The sequence below is a fragment of the Rhinopithecus bieti genome, unplaced genomic scaffold, assembly GCF_001698545.2.
Source record: "Rhinopithecus bieti isolate Rb0 unplaced genomic scaffold, ASM169854v2 scaffold_44745, whole genome shotgun sequence".
Lineage (NCBI taxonomy): Eukaryota > Metazoa > Chordata > Mammalia > Primates > Cercopithecidae > Rhinopithecus > Rhinopithecus bieti.
This window is the reverse complement of record NW_016818280.1, coordinates 916,164-932,897: the sequence shown is the minus strand read 5'-3', so window position 1 is coordinate 932,897 and position 16,734 is coordinate 916,164. Positions and strand designations below refer to the sequence as shown.

The 16,734-nt window shown below is 44.7% G+C and overlaps 1 protein-coding gene across 6 annotated transcripts in view; it reads right to left on the bottom strand.

The window, feature by feature from the left end:
- HIRA (histone cell cycle regulator) overlaps positions 1-16,734 on the bottom strand; it is a 107,511-nt gene that overhangs the window by 78,882 nt on the left and 11,895 nt on the right. For 3 of the 6 annotated variants that reach the window (XM_017856659.1, XM_017856663.1, XM_017856660.1), the window contains exons 2-5: positions 6,841-6,903; positions 4,619-4,729; positions 3,317-3,407; positions 1,919-2,013 (exon numbers count right to left, since the gene is read on the bottom strand). In XM_017856659.1, the coding sequence (XP_017712148.1) occupies positions 1,919-2,013; positions 3,317-3,407; positions 4,619-4,729; positions 6,841-6,903 (360 nt within the window). Of the gene's footprint in view, positions 1-1,595; positions 1,665-1,918; positions 2,014-3,316; positions 3,408-4,409; positions 4,730-6,840; positions 6,904-16,734 lie in introns of those variants that run through there. The other 3 variants (XM_017856665.1, XM_017856662.1, XM_017856664.1) reach the window with 3 other exon arrangements.

Genomic DNA, 16,734 nt, shown 5'->3' with positions numbered 1-16,734 from the left:
AAAAAAAAAAAAAAAAAAAAAAAAAGAAGCATTTCTGAAGACAGCCTTCCATTTCTTCATTGGTTATTATTCTGTTCAGTTTTTCCTAATCCTATGGTATCAATTATGAAAGTTCATATTTTCTAGAAAATGATTTTTTAGTATTTTGCTTTTAGCTTAATAGTACAAACATTATATTGTACTGTTTGATGATTTTTTTCTGTCTGGGTTAAATGTTTTCTAGATCTTTAACCTCTAATTTTGTCTAGGCTTTTCTTCCCAACCCCCAATTAAATATACCAAGTATGTATTTCTCACACTTTGCTTTTCAAAGATCCGATTCTTTCTTATTCATTTACTTCTGCTTGTCATTGATTTTTCTTCTTGAATGGTTCTGCCCACACCTGCTACCAGGACCAGTGAGTAATGAGTGTCAACCCTACCTGTCTGGTAAAGGAGCCCCACTGCAGGGTGGGGTAAGAGAGAGAATGCAAGGCTCTGGCTAGGGCCTTGTAGTCCTCACTTGAGGCCTACCATGCTTGGGCACCCTTATAGACATGTGCACCAAGTTCCAGAAAAGTCCAACTAGACTTCACTGTTAGTACTGTGACACAAATAAGGGCAATTTATACAATTTCATTATCAAACAATAATACAACGCTACCATTTCAACTTTCACAAACGTGGACTCAATCTATGGCTGCCACCAAGATGGGTTTGTTCTCCTTTAAACTGTCTACAGAGAATCCGCTAAGCATACACTGCCAATGGATTACAGGTGATGCCACCTCACACACCTGTCACTCCTGCCCTGTCCTCACCCAGATCTCCAGGCTCAATTCCAAGGTTTCTTGACATTTCTTCCCCTACCCCTCAAGCCAAGGGTAAGCCCATTCTGAACTGGTATCCATCCCCATAAGCCTGTTGTCCTTAAGGTCTCAGCAGAGGTCATACCTCTGACTATCTAGGCATCCAGTCAGGAATCTATCTCATACCTCTCTGTGCCCAGTCCTAAGTATTCCCAAATCGATCTCCTCTTCTTTACCTCAATTATCACAGGCCTAGCTCAGGCCCTGACGGTGTCCATCTGAACCACTGGAAGAACCTCCACTTCACTGAGCTGTCACAATTACCTCTCTGTTATGCTTCAAAGCTTTTAATGGCTCCCTATCTCTTCCATGATAAGGGATTCCCTCAGTAACAGGGAGCACAAGCTTTCCATGATCCGACCCTGGCATACCTGACCAGCCTCACTTTGTGCTGCTCCCTGCCTTGTCTATAAAGATCCACCCATGGTGAAATGCCTCCAAATCCCCATTCACACCAAGACTTTCTCACTTATGCTGTACCACCCTGCCTGGAAAACCCTTTGGTCCATTCCTGGACCAAATGGACTCAGTCTCCTGAGTCAAGTCTAAACTGCACTCAACCTGGTATCCTTGATACCTGAGTATACAGTGCATGGGCACTTTTCCCCCTCAGTCTAAATTCATAAAATGTGCTTCTTTCCATACCAAGTTTATTTAAACCACTGCAAACATACTCAAGTTCAAGTTGAGATCTTTTCAATGGGCATCTGTGAGCTGATTTCTGGGGAATAAACAAAGTGTGCTTACGGACTTAGTGATCCGCTGATGAAGGTACTGATTCTGTTCAGCAGGACAAACAGCAGAACGTGGGAAGTTCTACATTAAAGATATAAACATATACCCCATGAGGGCAAGAGTGGGGAGACTGAATGCAGCTGGAGACAGGTAGTGGAGCCGGTGACTGCACAGATTGTAAGGGACAGGCAGGGTGTGACTGATTGTGATGGGGAGGGGCAGCCCAGACATAGGGCTGCTTTAAGGACCAAACAGTCCCACAGGGGACGTGGTGGTGCTGCTGATCTGAGCCAGGTGTCAGGGGCCCGCCCACCCCAACAGGCAGTCCCACTCACCGCCTGAATGACTCCGGAGGATGGAGACACACCGCCACTGCTCCACATTGGCAAGCTTACCACTGGAGCCGAACACGGTGCTGGGGCCGATGTACCTGTGTGAGAAAAGGGCCAAAAAGGCACTCATGGAGTGCTCTGGGCACTGCACAGAAATGCTCCCTGCAGCCAGCTTATCAGGGCAGACAGAACAAAGCAAAAACAAACAAGAACTGGAAAGCACTGGGTTGCTGAATAAAAGGGGCTGATTAGGTGAAGTATGATCCATGCACTTGATGAAATACTACACAGCCATTACAAATCTTGCATGGAAAAATATTCACAATAAGAGAAAGAAGCAGGCCACAGGACATCACATACAATATGATATCACTTACGTAAAGGAAAAAAAAACACATGACATGGATAGCATCTATGCATGGAAAATGGGTCAGAAGGACATCCCAAAATGTCAAAATATTAACTGTAGCTTTCTTTAGGTGGCGTGATGAGGGACATTTTTTCTTTTGTATTTTTAGTTTTCTAAATTGTATACTAAATGTTATTTATGTTGGCTATTTAAAGAAGCAAAATCAACAGTATTTTATTTTTAAGTGTCTCACAATGAATCAAATGGCTTTGACATCTGAGGCAGAGAAACCACGTGATCTACAGGTACTAGCCCCCACCAGAGGAGCCAGAGGAGCATCAGTCACCTGGGGCCTGGTGGAGACAGTGCTGACACACCAATGCTCAGAGCCTCTGATAACACCTTTTGCTCTTGTAGAGCTCATCACAAATCCACAGAAAGAGAGTGTGCTGAGACAGCCAAGTAGGCTAAAGAGACAGCCTCTGCCTCTGCTCTTGAAGCCACAGCCACAGGGCCACTCTTGGTGAGCAATGGTGCAGGGTCTGGTTCCCCAGCCTGACTGGCCCAGAGACCTGGGAGCAATAGTTTTCCAGGTGATGGTTAGCTGCTTTTGAGAGTAGAGCAGAGGCTGCCCCAGGTGCGGACCAACAGAGAATAAAGAAATGGCAAAGAGGTTGGACTCTGGATTCCCTGCCCCAGATCCTGGGCAAGAACCAGAACACCTTGACTTTTAACCATTTTGTATATTGGGCTTCCATGTGAAATTTCATTTGAAAAAAACCAAAAGCAATGAAGCTCCACCCATATCAGCATTAGAAGAAATCAGCCTTTCCTTTTCAGGTGAGAGCCTGCAGTCCTGTGAGGGGGCAGCTGACTAGGTCTCCTGAATCCCTGGTCAAGATCCACCTGCTCCTGACCTACATGCACTTCCTATTACCTATGAGGTCAGGGCTATGGGAACCTCAGTGACAAGGTGGGGAAAGGTGACTTTGATAAAGACCAGCAAAGCAGCTTCTAAAAATAAAATGTGAAGAAAGGAAAATGATGCTTACGTAGCCCGCTTCCACACCATAATCAGTTTGTCATCTCCCCCAGAAGCTAAATACATCCCACTGTTTGACCACCGCACACAGTTCACACATGCTGGGAAGAAAAAAAAAATAGGGTGATGAAAATCCAATAGTCATGCCCATTTGCTTCATGTAGAGTTTGGCAAGATGTAAAGGGTTTATAAAATCTAATCTATCTAATCTATTTAAGGCATCCACTGTGTGACAGCCCCAGAAAAACAATTCAGTTTAAGTACTAACCTACTTGTGCTATAAAAACAAATTACCAGAACAGTCTGGAGGGTGAAAAATATACATTCTCTGAGAATCGTTAGTGCTGAATGACATAGTCAATAGAAGGCTTCTTTCCAAGAAAATAAAAAAATGATAACCAAATCTCATTATTTCAAAGGGGCCATCTATTGATGAGATGTATTTCTGAGTAGAGATTATTCTCAAAAAGAGAGTATGTGCTAAAAAGGGTCAGATGCTTTTTCTAGAATTTTCAGGTGAGCAGTCTGTTAGGGTATAAAACTCTGACTTCATCTCATCTGTCAGAGCCAGCCCTTTCACATTCGGATTTTCCAAACTCGCCAGCACTGCAGATTGACTGACTCTGCGCTTATAAACTAAGATCAGCAGGAATTCCCCCAGGCCTCTGATGGGCCACAGCCTCCAAAAGTACTCACAACTTGGCCTTTGGGAGACCTGAAAGATGGCTATCAAAGTTGTAGCCCCCATACGGCCTGTGAGTAACTTATGCTCCAAGTCTGAAGATGCTGAGAGGCATGTTGAGAGGACAAGAACACACAGAGCAAAGGAAGGAGCTGATGTCCAAAGGTCAGTGACTGTTCATTAAGCATCTCAGGGGTGGGAAACTAAGGCACTACAGCAGGAAAGGAAACCATGACACTGTCTGATGGCCAAAAGGGTCCCGGCAGAGAGCCTCGGAGTGACACAGTGCCAACCTGAGATGTTTTGGTAAACTGTCTCTTGCGCACCCTTCCCCAGAACCCTATTGTGTCCAGGTCGCTGGCCCCAAAGCCCCATGGAATCAGGCAGTAACGACTCATGAGCAGGAAATCACCAGAGGTACCTGCAGACTGTCCAAAGATGGTTCTGTGGGCGGGCCGAGTCTTCTGCCGAATAACTCACCCAGGTGTGCAGCCAACATCTGTGCCTTCAGACAGCAGGCCGAGGGGAGTTACCGCCGCACGGGGCCTTATCTTTCTAATTACAAACACATGTGCTAACCTTGGGCACTCTGCCAACACGCAAAGCCTGCAAAGGGCCACTCTGTAATACCTAAGTGATTGTCCATCTGGCAAAGCATCTTGGGAATATTTTCATCCTTCTCGTCATCCTCCTGGAGGACTGGAGACATATTCCAGATCACAACCTTCCCAGAATCCTGCCCTGGAATGAAGGAGCAGAAATGACTGAATGTGCAAGGAGTAGAAATTTGATATTAATATTTAATGTCCAATTAAATTAGGAGAAGTCCTCACTTAGCTTCCATAAATAATAATTAACTAGATCTAAGGAGACTGAATTTAAATTACTAATTTAAGTTACAGAAAAGATGATAAGTACTCATGGGGACCAAACAGAGAGGACTTAGCAGTCAGCAGAAGTCAACCTGACTTTACAAAAAGAACTTTAGCAATCAGGAGGGAACTGAGCTCAGGTCTAGCCTCTAACACGGATCCACCACGGTTCCCTAGAAGGTCTTCATGCCCCCCCAGCACCTAGACTCCGACTCCTTGACTCCTCATCTGTGAAATGAGGAGAAGGGAAAGTCAATGTCACAAGACCTTTTCCGTTCTGTGTACACCCTAAAAGGAAAAAGAAAAGCACACCACAGCCCCACACAGTGGGGCTCGCCTTCCAGGGGCTGCCTGGAATTTAGGCTGTTCCAGAGCTGACTGTTTTGAGACCCAAATGCATCCTGAACACAGGAAAAAGGACTCATTATCTTGTTATCTACCCTTTGCAGTTACCTACAGATGAGAGACCAACCAAAAGAGGGGATTCAGGGCTCCTGTGCACGAGGTGATGTATTGCTTGGCTGAAAAATATACTCATGCCTTTTAGTAATGATTTATTTTCTTTTTTTTTTTGAGATGGAGTCTTGCTCTGTCTCCCAGGCTGGAATGCAGTGGCATGATCTCGGCTCACTGCAACCTCTGCCTCCCAGGTTCAAGTGATTCTCCTACCTCAGCTTCCAGAGTAGCTGGGATTACAGGCGAACACCATGACACCCAGCTAATTTTTGTATTTTTAGTAGAGATGGGGTTTCACCATGTTGGCCAAGCTGATTTGAACTCCTGACCTCAGATGATCTGCCTGCCTAGGCCTCCCAAAGTGCTGAAATTACAGGTGTGAGCCACCGTGCCCAGCCTTAGTAATGATTTCTAAGCTTTCCATCACTGATATCTAACAAAGTTTAGCCCCTCACTTAATTTCCTATTATAATGGGGCCAAATCCAATGAACATGCCAAAATTACCATAAAGCACGTTTGAAACTGCCCCTTGGCCAATATGTAAAAATAGTTCCAAACATCTCTGCTGCACCAACGTGGTAAAATGTGTGTCTTCTGGGTACAGGTGCAAACCCTCTAATTCCTCCAGCTAAGTCCATGTGTTCTCTCTCATGTGCTGTACCTCCTCTTGGGTATAGTCCACAGCATGGAAGGAGAGAAAGGCTTCCCTGCCCACAGCTTCCCTACGCTCCCTTCCAGCTCCTTGACTCCGGGTGGAACCATCTGCTGGAAACCCACCCTGCAGCACCTGGCCCGAGGACCTAGAGCTCATAAAGTCACTCTCTAAGTGCTGCCTGGGGAGGCCTGGTTGGAGGGAGGCCCTGTTCTGGGGTGAAGACGACAGGGGGCTGGGCTCTGTGGAATGCTACATTGTGTCACTATATATACACCTTGGTGTCCTAGCATGAAGAACAGCTCTGTCTTTCCAAATAGAACCATGTAACATTGCAAAAGATGCTGGCTGCAGCAGAAGGGCAATACTACCAATAACAGTTTCAAATGGTGTGGGCTTTCTTACTTGCTCACAGGGTACTTTCTCCTTAACCTAGCTGAATTCCTTTGACGAGAAAATGGGCCTAATAACTACATGATTGCTTTAGAAGCTTAAACTACTCTCATTCCCTTTTCTCAGATAAGAAAAATACTGACAGAGCCCATGCCTCTGGGGCTGGGCTTTGCCCACTGCACCACCTGCCACCTCGATGCTCAACAAGCTTGGGGATACAAACTTATTTTAATATTAACCCAATAAACAGAAATCAGAATGATAAACCTGCTGCCAAAATATTTACAGAGAGCACACCAAAACCATAAAAGGATTTTGATTTTATCCATTCAGGTAACACATTATAACTATACATTTTAAACAGCGTTGCATCTGTACTGAAAAATAGCAAGTACTCCCTCTACAGTTAAATGGACAGCAGGAGAAGAGCAAGGTGCCAGGACTGCCAAGTTTCCCTTTCATTATTCCATAAACATACCTTGTCCTCCAGTTGCGAACTTGGTCCCGTCAGGGTGAATATCAACTGAAAAAATTGGCTTGCCTGGAAACAAAGAAAAAAAAATACGACATCTAAATTGGCTTTTATTCATTGAAGAGTATTAAACTCAACAGATTCAGTTAAAGTCTAAACTGCTAGAAGATTCTCCAAACATTAGACTGCTGAAAGTCCAACAGTGGGAGGAAGCATTCCATCACTGAGAATGGCTGAGCCCACAGGATGCCTGGGCATTTGTCTGCCATCTTGCAGGGATGTGTGTTTGTAAAGGCTACGAGCTGTTCATGATTAAAGTTCTGAGTCACAGGTACTTAGTGAAAAGGGCACACAGCTATAACTCCAGACATCTCCCTATTGTGCAGATCTGTACTTGACTGGCAGCCTGGACAGAAGGAGCACTATTTGTCTTTTCTGGCTGACAGCTGAGCAGGACCAGGGCTGGCTGCAACCAAGGAGCATTTCTTCGCTTGTCATACTTCTGCTTCCAAACAGCCCTCTTTTGTTTGTGCTGTGAAGTTCACATACAGTCTGCCATCTCAGCATCTCCTCTGGCTGAACCTCCTTCACAGTTTGTATTCTATGTTAAATTAGCTGTTCAATTCCTTCAGGAGAAAGGACTGTGGCTATTAGTTCTGAGGCTTGCACTAGGATCCCATGAAGCTAGCTGGCTGGCTGGGTGGGTGGATCAGACAGGCAAAAGCACTGTAGGAGCTTGAAACCCAGCAGACCATAGAAGGGACTCACGCCTGGTGGGCATTTGTCCAGCTCCCTGCTTCTAGGACAAAGGTACAAGAGCTACAAGTAGTATGTCAGTTGCTGTTGAGTTCATCACATCTTCTCCCTCTGGTATAGTACCCAGTGTATGGTAGCGCAGTGATATTTGTTCAGTGGCAAAGGAGATACATGACAATGAACTGAGCATCAGCAATTGCTGATATAGATGGGCTGCCGCCAAGAGTCTCTTAATTGAACATGTTCTGTCTCTGTCACCCAAGAGGAGGCAATGTGGACACAGTACCAGAGTCACCAGCCCCAGAATCATTCAGCAAGTACTGGGATCAGGGGTGTGTGGAATTGAACATGTTCTGTCTCTGTCACCCAAGAGGAGGCAATGTGGACACAGTACCAGAGTCACCAGCCCTAGAATCACTCAGCAAGTACTGGGGTCAGGGGTGTGTGGGCAGGCAGTGGCTGCCTGAGAACTGTGAAGTCCTGCCAGGGCTCCCATGCAAGTGCTGAAAACTAAATGCTGGTGCCCAAAAGGCACTGCCCAGCATGGGACCCAGGCAGCACCCAGCTGTGGAGAGCCGTAGCCGTGCAGTCAAATCAAGCATGAACTTGAAAGAAAATACACTTTCCTTCTTACTGGTCATTATGTAGTACAGGTTGAGTATCCCTTATCTGAAACACCTGGGATCCGTTTTAACCAAAGGGAAATGACAGAAGCAATGTTGCTCCAGTTCCAGGTGTAGGCCTAAAGAGTCTAGCAGTTCAACTTTGGCTCTCTGGAGAAATCTAGTTACCATGTGCGAAGTCCAAGTACTCTGAGACCACCACGTTTTGAAGAGGCCCAAACTGGCCACATGTAGAGCATCAAAGAGCCCGGACAAGTGAGAATCAAGGCCACAGACACAGGCCTGGTGAGGTGTTCTATCCCCAAGCTATTCAAGCCATCCCAGCAGATTCCATACAGCCAAGATGAGCTGGACCTGCTGAGTCCTGACAAGCTGCAGAATTATGAGCAAATAATAAAACTGTTATTGTTTTAAGCCAGCAAATTTAGGGGTTTGTCATATAAGAGATAACCCAAAATTCCAATTCATTTGCTTTTCTGCTTAAGCCAACTTTAGCTGGGCATTTGTCATTTTAACAAAAAATGTTCTAGCTGACAGCCTTGGTCTTGACAGGCAATCAGGGCGGAACATTCCCCTCCCCTTGGAGTGCTTTTCAGTTCCATAAGTCTGTGAGACATCGTATGATATCAGTCCCCTCAAGAAGCACATCAGAAACCCTTACCTGCAAGGTAAGGTTCCCCCGACAACCCAAGAGCACACATAGGCTGAGCCAGGCTCAGCTGCACAGGTACCAATTAGAGCCTGTGCGCTTTAGATCATGCCCACTCACAGCATCAACTGTATGTTTTCTCACTCAGTCTCTGTTTGCAGATTTCTACTATGTGCCAGGCATTAAGCTAAGCAATGAGAAAGTAAAGATATATAATCATACAAACTCCCCTAGTAAGATGTCCGCTGATGGACATTTCACAAGTAGAAAACTACCTGACTCATTCAGCCTCGGGCTTCCTGTAAATATAATAACTGAATTGGGTCCCAAAGGTTGAGTAAGAGTTAGCCAGAAGATCGGGTGAGGGAGAGGGATTTCAGGCTGAGGGGATGCACAGCATGGAATCAATAGGCTGACGTGCTGCTGCAGAGCAGAGTGCAGGTAGGGTATGAGAAAGAAAAGGAGACAGAGATGGCCAGGGCTCAGCAAGCATCAGTATGGAGCTCAGACATTTCTCTAACAGTACTTTTAAGGCAGGGTAATTCCAAGGTCAGATTCACATTCAGGCTCCACAATAGCAGTGTGGAAAATGGGGGTGGGGCCTCAAGGCTCCAGGGGAAGGCAGGGATGGAGGCTGGCAACAGGTTTTGGTTTTAGCATTAAACATCATGGGCTGAATCTTCAGCCCTGCCACTTACCCAGCTGCAAAGTCTTGAGATTTTATTTTTTATTTTATTTTATTTTATTATTTTGAGATGGAGTCTCGCTCTGTTGCCTAGGCTGGGGCACAGTGGTGCGATCTTGGCTCACCTCAACCTCTGCCTCCCGGGTTCAAGCAATTCTCCTGCCTCAGCCTCCCGAGTAGCTAGGACTACAGTCGCATGCCACCACGTCTGGCTAATTTTTGTATTTTTGTATTTTGTATTTTTGTATTTTTAGTAGTTGTTGGTCAGGTTGGTTTTGAACTCCTGACCTCAGGTGATCCACCTGCCTCAGCCTCCCAAAGTGCTGGGATTACAGGCATGAGCCACCACATCTGGCCACACCCATTTCTTAATCTGCAAAGATGTGGAGGACACATTCACCATTACAAGCACCTTCTGAGACAGATTAAGATGCTGTGTCACGTTACTTCTAAGATGCATCCATTTCACACGATGAGGACACACCTTGGTGGAAGTCGTACCTGGTTTGTTGGCACCATGTTTCCTTTCTTAGTGCTGTGCAGTAAATTAGATGAAATATGGTAGGGGACCTACACAGACACCAGCGCAGTGCTGGCTCCCCACCTCCTTACAGCACTAGACCTTTCCATCCCAAGGAAAGCAGTCACTCACATTCCATCATTGGGAATGAACCTCTTCTTTTTTTTTTTATTTTTTTTCGAGACAGAGTTTCACTGTGTCGCCCAGTCTAGAGTGCAGTGGCGCGATCTTGGCTCACTGCAAACTCCGCCTCCCGGGTTCACACCATTCTCCTGCCTCAGCCTCCCGAGTAGCTGGGACTACACGTGCCTGCCACCAAGCCCAGCTAATTTTTTGTATTTTTAGTAGAGAAGGGGTTTCACCGTGTTAGCCAGGATGGTCTCGATCTCCCGACTTCATGATTCACCCGCCTCAGCCTCTCAAAGTGCTGGGATTACAGGCGTGAGCCACCACGCCCGGCCAGGAATGAACCTCTTCTAAAGGGGTCTTTGAGGTGGAGCTGAGGAAAGGGACCTTCTGGCCGAGCTAGTTAGAAAACTCTTCCTGTGGCACAGCACGATGACGACAAAGATAAGTTCCCAACTACCTCCAGTGTCTGGACTTTCTTTGTAATAGAGACAGAAAGAAAAGACAAACTAACACACCCTAGACTCTAGAGACACCAAGCAATCACCTATCCTTAGATCAACCCCAGATCAGAATGTTGTCCCTGCACACCTAATACAGAGCCAATATATATAGCCAATATAGTCAGTCACTGTCTACTGTCTGGGGGTTTGCTGATTTGACAAGAGCAGCACGAATGCTTTCCATCTGGCAGGGAATAAAGAACACATTAAGGAAGCTGGGATTATGACAGGGCATGCTTGGGTAGAATCGTACCCTCCTTCACACCAGGGGAAAGATTCCTAGAAGAGGACTAAACATGGGAACTTAAACTCTGAGTAGAGAGAGGTGGCCAGAGGCAAAGCAGAGAGGGCATAATGGAGAGCTGCTGGCTCTTCCCTCTCAGCAGACCTTCGGCTTGGCTCCAGAAAGTCTCTGAGCTTTTATGCTCTGATAGTTCATTGGGTAGAGCTGACTGGAACACACGTGCATATGTCCTTTTGGAATGAAGCTTGGGAAAGTTGAGGCCTTTGCCCAGCGAATGTTGCTCCTGGGAACACTTTTCCTGCACTGCCCAGTAGAACTTGGTTTTAACCAATGTTGACAAATATAGAATTAAAAATAAGAAAATGTTTGAAACATTTATTAAATGAAACAGTTACAAAACAATACTAAAATATAAGGTGGGGCTGGTCATGGTGGTTCATGCCTGTAATTCCAGCACTTTGGGAGGCTGAGGCAGGTAGATCACGTGAGGTCAGGAGTTTGAGACCAGCCTGGCCAACATGGCGCACCACTGAACTCCAGCCTGGGTGACAGAGTAAGACTGTCTCAACAAAACAAAACAAAACAAAAAAATATATATAAGGTGGGTGCAAACAACACAAACTTACATATTTATTTATTTTGAGACAAATTCTCACTCTGTCACCGAGGCTAGAGTGCAGCGGCACCATCTCAGCTCACTGCAACCTCTGCCTCCCAAGTTCAAGCGATTCTCCTGCCTCAGCCTCCCAAGTAGCTGAGACTATAGGTGTGCGCCACCATGCCTAGCTAAAAAGTATCGGAATTACAGGCTTGAGCCACCCCGCCCAGCTGCAAACAACATAATCTTAAATGTAGAAAACTCTAAAGATTCCGCAGAAAAACTATTAGTGCTAATAAATGAATTCAGCAAAGTTGCAGATACAAAATCAACAAACAAAAGTCATCTGCATTTCTATACACCAACAATGAGCAATCTGAAAGGGAAATTAAGAAAACAATTCAATTTACAACAGAATCAAAATGAATAAAATTTGTAGGAATAAACTTAGCCAAGGAGGCGAAAGACTTGTACACTGAAACTATAAAACACTGCTGAAGGAAATCAAAGACACAAATAAGTGAAAAAACAGTATGTATGTGCTCATGGACTAGAAGATTTAATAACTTTAAGATGTTAGGCTGGGAGCAGTGGCTCATGCCTGTAATCCCAGCACTTTGGGAGGCTGAGGTGGGCGGATCACATGAGGGCGGGAGTTCGAGACCAGCCTGACCAACATGGAGAAACCCTATCTCTACTAAAAACACAAAAATTAGCCGGGCATGGTGGCACATGCTTGTAATCCCAGTGACTTGGGAGGCCGAAGCAGGAGAATTGCCTGAACCTGGGAGGTGGAGGTTGCAGTGAGCTGAGTTTGTGCCATTGCACTCCAGCCTGGGCAAAGAGCGAAACTCTGTCTCAAAAAAAAAAAAAAAAAGTCAAAACTCCTAAAAGTGATTTGTAGGTTTAATGCAATCCCTGTGAAAATCCCAATGGTACCTTCTGCAGAAATAAAAAAAAAAAAAATCCATCCCATAATTCACGTGGAATCTTAAGGGACCCTGAACAGTCAAAAGAATCTTCAAAAAATACAAAGTTGGGGATCTCACACTTCCTTCTTTCAAAACTTACTACAAAGCTACAGTAATCAGAACAGTGAAGTACAGGCATAGACAGACACCCAGAACAACAGAATACAGAGCCCAGAAATAAGCCCTTCTGTATAGGGTCAAATGATTTTGACAAGGGGCCAAGACCATTCAATGGGGAAAGAACAGTCTCCTTCACAAATGGTACTGTGAAAACTGCACATGCAAAAGAATGAAGTTGGATCCCTATCTCGTACCATATACAATTAACCCAAAATGAATCAAAGACCTGCATATATATCTTAGAAGGAAACACAAGGGAAAAGCTTCACAAGATTGGATTTGGCAGTAATATTTTTTCCTTTTTCTTTCTTTCTTTTGTTTTTTTGAGACAGCACCTCATTCTGTCACCTAGGTTGGAGTGCAATGGTATGATCTTGGCTTACTGCACCCTCGACCTCCCAGGCTCAAGCAATCCTCCCACCTCAGTCCCCTGAGTAGTTGGGGACTGAGTGCACCACCACGCCTGGCTAATTTTTGTATTTCTTGTAGAGATGGGGTTTCACCATGTTGCCCAGACTGGTCTCAAACTCCTGAGCTCAAGCGATCTGCTACCTTGACGTCCCAAAGTGCTAGGATTACAGGCATGCACCACTGCATCTGACCATGGATTTGGCAATAATTTCTTAGATATGAGACCAAAGGCACAGGCAATAAAAGAAAAATAAACTGAACTTTATCAAAATTTAAAATTTTTGTGCATCAAAGGAAAATATCAACTATAGAATTGGAGAAATATCTGCAAATTACATATCTGATAAGGGATTAATGTACAGAATATATAGAGAAATCCTAAAACTCAACAACAACAACAACTTCTCAACAACATGACTCAAAATTGGGCAAATAACTTGAACAGGCATTTCTCCGAAGAAGATACATAAATGAGGCAGGGTGCGATGGCTCACGTCTGTAATCCCAGAACTTTGGGAGGCTGAGGCAGGTGGATCGGCTGAGGCGGGTGGACCACCTGAGGTAAGGAATTCAAGACCAGCTTGGCCAACATGGTGAAACCCTGTCTCTTCTAAAACTACAAAAATTTGCCGAGCGTGGTGGTGGGTGCCTGTAGTCCCAGCTACTCTGGAGGCTGAAGCAGGAGAATCGCTTGAACCCAGGGGGCAGAGGTTGCAGTGAGCTGAGATCGTGCCAATGCACTCCAGCCTGGGCAACAGTATGAGACTCTATCTCGGGGAAAAAAAAAAAAAAGATATACAAACAACCAACAAGCACATGAAAAGATGTCAACATCACTAATCAGTAGAAAAATGCAAGTCAAAACCCCAATTACGTATCACCTCACATCCATTAAGATGGCTACTAACGGCTGGGTGTGGTGGCTCATGCTTGTAATTTCAGCACTTTGGGGAGGCTAAGGTGGGCGAATCAAGAGGTCAAGAGATCAAGACCATCCTGGCCAACATGGTGAAAGCCCATCTCTACTAAAAATAAAAAATTAGCTGGGCATGGTGGCGTGTGCCTGTAGTCCCAGCTACTTGGGAGGCTGAGGCAGGAGAATCACCTGAACCTGGGAGGCGGAGGTTGCAGTGAGCCAAGATCCCGCCACTGCACTCCAGTCTGGCAACACAGTGAGACTCTGTCTCAGGAAAAAAAAAAAAAAAGATGGCTACTAACAAAAAACCTCAGGAAAGAAGTGTTGGTGAGGGTGTACAGAAATTGTAACCCTTGTTAAAAATATAATTACCATGTGATCTAGCAATTATACTTCTGGGTATATAACCAAAAGAAAGAAGGGTCTTGAAGAGCTATTTGTACACCCATGTTCATAGCAGCACTATTCACTACAGTAAAGAAGTGGAAGCAACCCAAGTGTCCCTTGACCAATGAATGGATGAACAAAATGTGGTATATCCATACAATGGAATATTATTTAGCCTTAAAAAGGAAAGTAGTTCTGATGTACACTACAATGTGGATGACCCTCAAAGACACTATGGTAAGTGAAAAAAGACAAATATTGTAGGATTCCACTTACATGAGCTATCTATGAATAGTCAAATTCATAGAAACACATAGTAGAATGGTGGTTGCCAGGGTCTGAGTTGAGGGGAAAATAGGGAGTTGTTGCTTAACTGGTATAAAGGTTTGCAAGATGAAAATGTTCCAGAGATTGGTTGCACAATAATGTGAATTGTGACAGTACTGAATTACATACTTAGAAATGATCAAGATAGTAAATTTTATATTGTGTGTATTTGACCACAATTTTTAAAATGCTAACAAAACCAAACAAAACCAAAATAAAATAAATAAAATGGAGGAGTGTAGGAGGGAGGTGGGTGTAATTATAAAAATTGTAGGCGGGGTGCAGTGGCTCACACCTGTAATCCCAACATTTTGGGAGGCTGAGGCAGGCAGATGATGAGGTCAGGAGATCAACACCATCCTGGCTAACATGGTGAAACCCTGTCTCTACTAAAAATACATAAAAAAATTAGCCGGGCATGGTGGTGGCAGGTGCCTGTAGCCCCAGCTACTCGGGAGGCTGAGGCAGGAGAATGGCACGAACCCGGGAGGCGGAGCTTGCAGTGAGCCCAGATCACGCCACTGCACTCTAGCCTGGGCAACAGAGCAAGACTCCGTCTCAAAAAAATAAAAAATATATAAAAATTGTTGGAACTGTTCAGCATCTCGACTGCAATGGTAGATACATGAACCTGCACAGGTGACAAAATTGTACAGAATTAAACATACACATGTACAAATAAGTACTGGGGAATAAATAAATAAAATAAATAAAACTGGGGAAATAAATTTAAAAAAATAGGTAGCATATGTCAATGTCAACTACAGTTTTGCAAAATGTTACCATTGGGAGAAACCGGGCAAAGGCCAGAAGTGCCTTCTCAGTATTTCATACAATTGGGTGTGAATCTATAATCATCTCGATAAGAAATAAACACACACACACACACAAGGCCTGTTTTTAAAAAATGATATATACATGTGTGTACTAACATACAAGGCAGTAGAGGTAAATATCCAAACACCAGAGGTTAGGTCATAATAAAAATGATTCTTTTCATGTGCAGGTGACAATATGCACACTCTATAAGCAGCAATCCCTCTGGAGAAACTCATCACCGAAACACACTAATGTGACCTATATGCAAGTAACTCCTATGGCTGACTGCCTTCTAGACACCTCACCCTGATCTTCTCTATAATGGTCTGATCTTTCCACCAAACCTGCTCTACCCACTGTCTTCCCCAACACAGTTAAGGCCAGACCTTGAGAGGAGAGGCCAACAATCCTTGCACAATGGCCAACCCACCCCCACAACTTTTCTGACCTCATCTCCTACTAACCCCCACCATCACTGGTCCTACTCTTTTCTTGGACTGTACCAGGTGCACTCCTATCTTGGGCCTTGTACTGACTCTTCCTTGCCTCCTTCAGGTCTTTGCTCAATGTCACCCTCACACTGACGTCTACCCTAACAACTCTGATTTAAAGGATTACTTCCCCAACATGGCACAACAAATCCCCTTAGTCCTGATCTATTTGTTTCCTCGAGAATTTCTTACATACTAATTTCCTTTATTGTATCTGTCTACTCTGCCCACTAGAATGTAAACTCCAGTAAGTAGATCAGCTCTTTTGTCTGTTTTATTCACTAATTCATCCTCAGGACCCAGAGCTGTGGCTTGGCACATAACAGGCACAACAATAAATACTTGTTGCTGTTGAATGGCTAGAGAAAGCTCATGACAGAAGCACTGCATTCAAACACACCTTCAGTATCACCTGTGTAACAATCTTTGGAAGGCAGGCTCCTGATCTCCTGCTGTATGGACTCAGATTTCACCAGCTGCCTGCAGGTGGGAAGCACATCCTTGGCTGGTTCACAGAGTCATCTGCTGCTGTTATCTCTACCACTTTCGACCACAAAAACTTATCCCCATCTTCTTTAGTAAGCACAACACAATGACATCTCATAGGTGTCAGATGCCTAAGAGATTGAAAACAGCACAGGAAGGAAGCTGTTGCACCATACAACCACTGTGTGTGTGTGTGTGTGTGTGTGTGTGTGTGTGTGTGTGTGCGCGCGCGCACGCCACAAACTAAAGTGGAAAAATGTCACAGGTA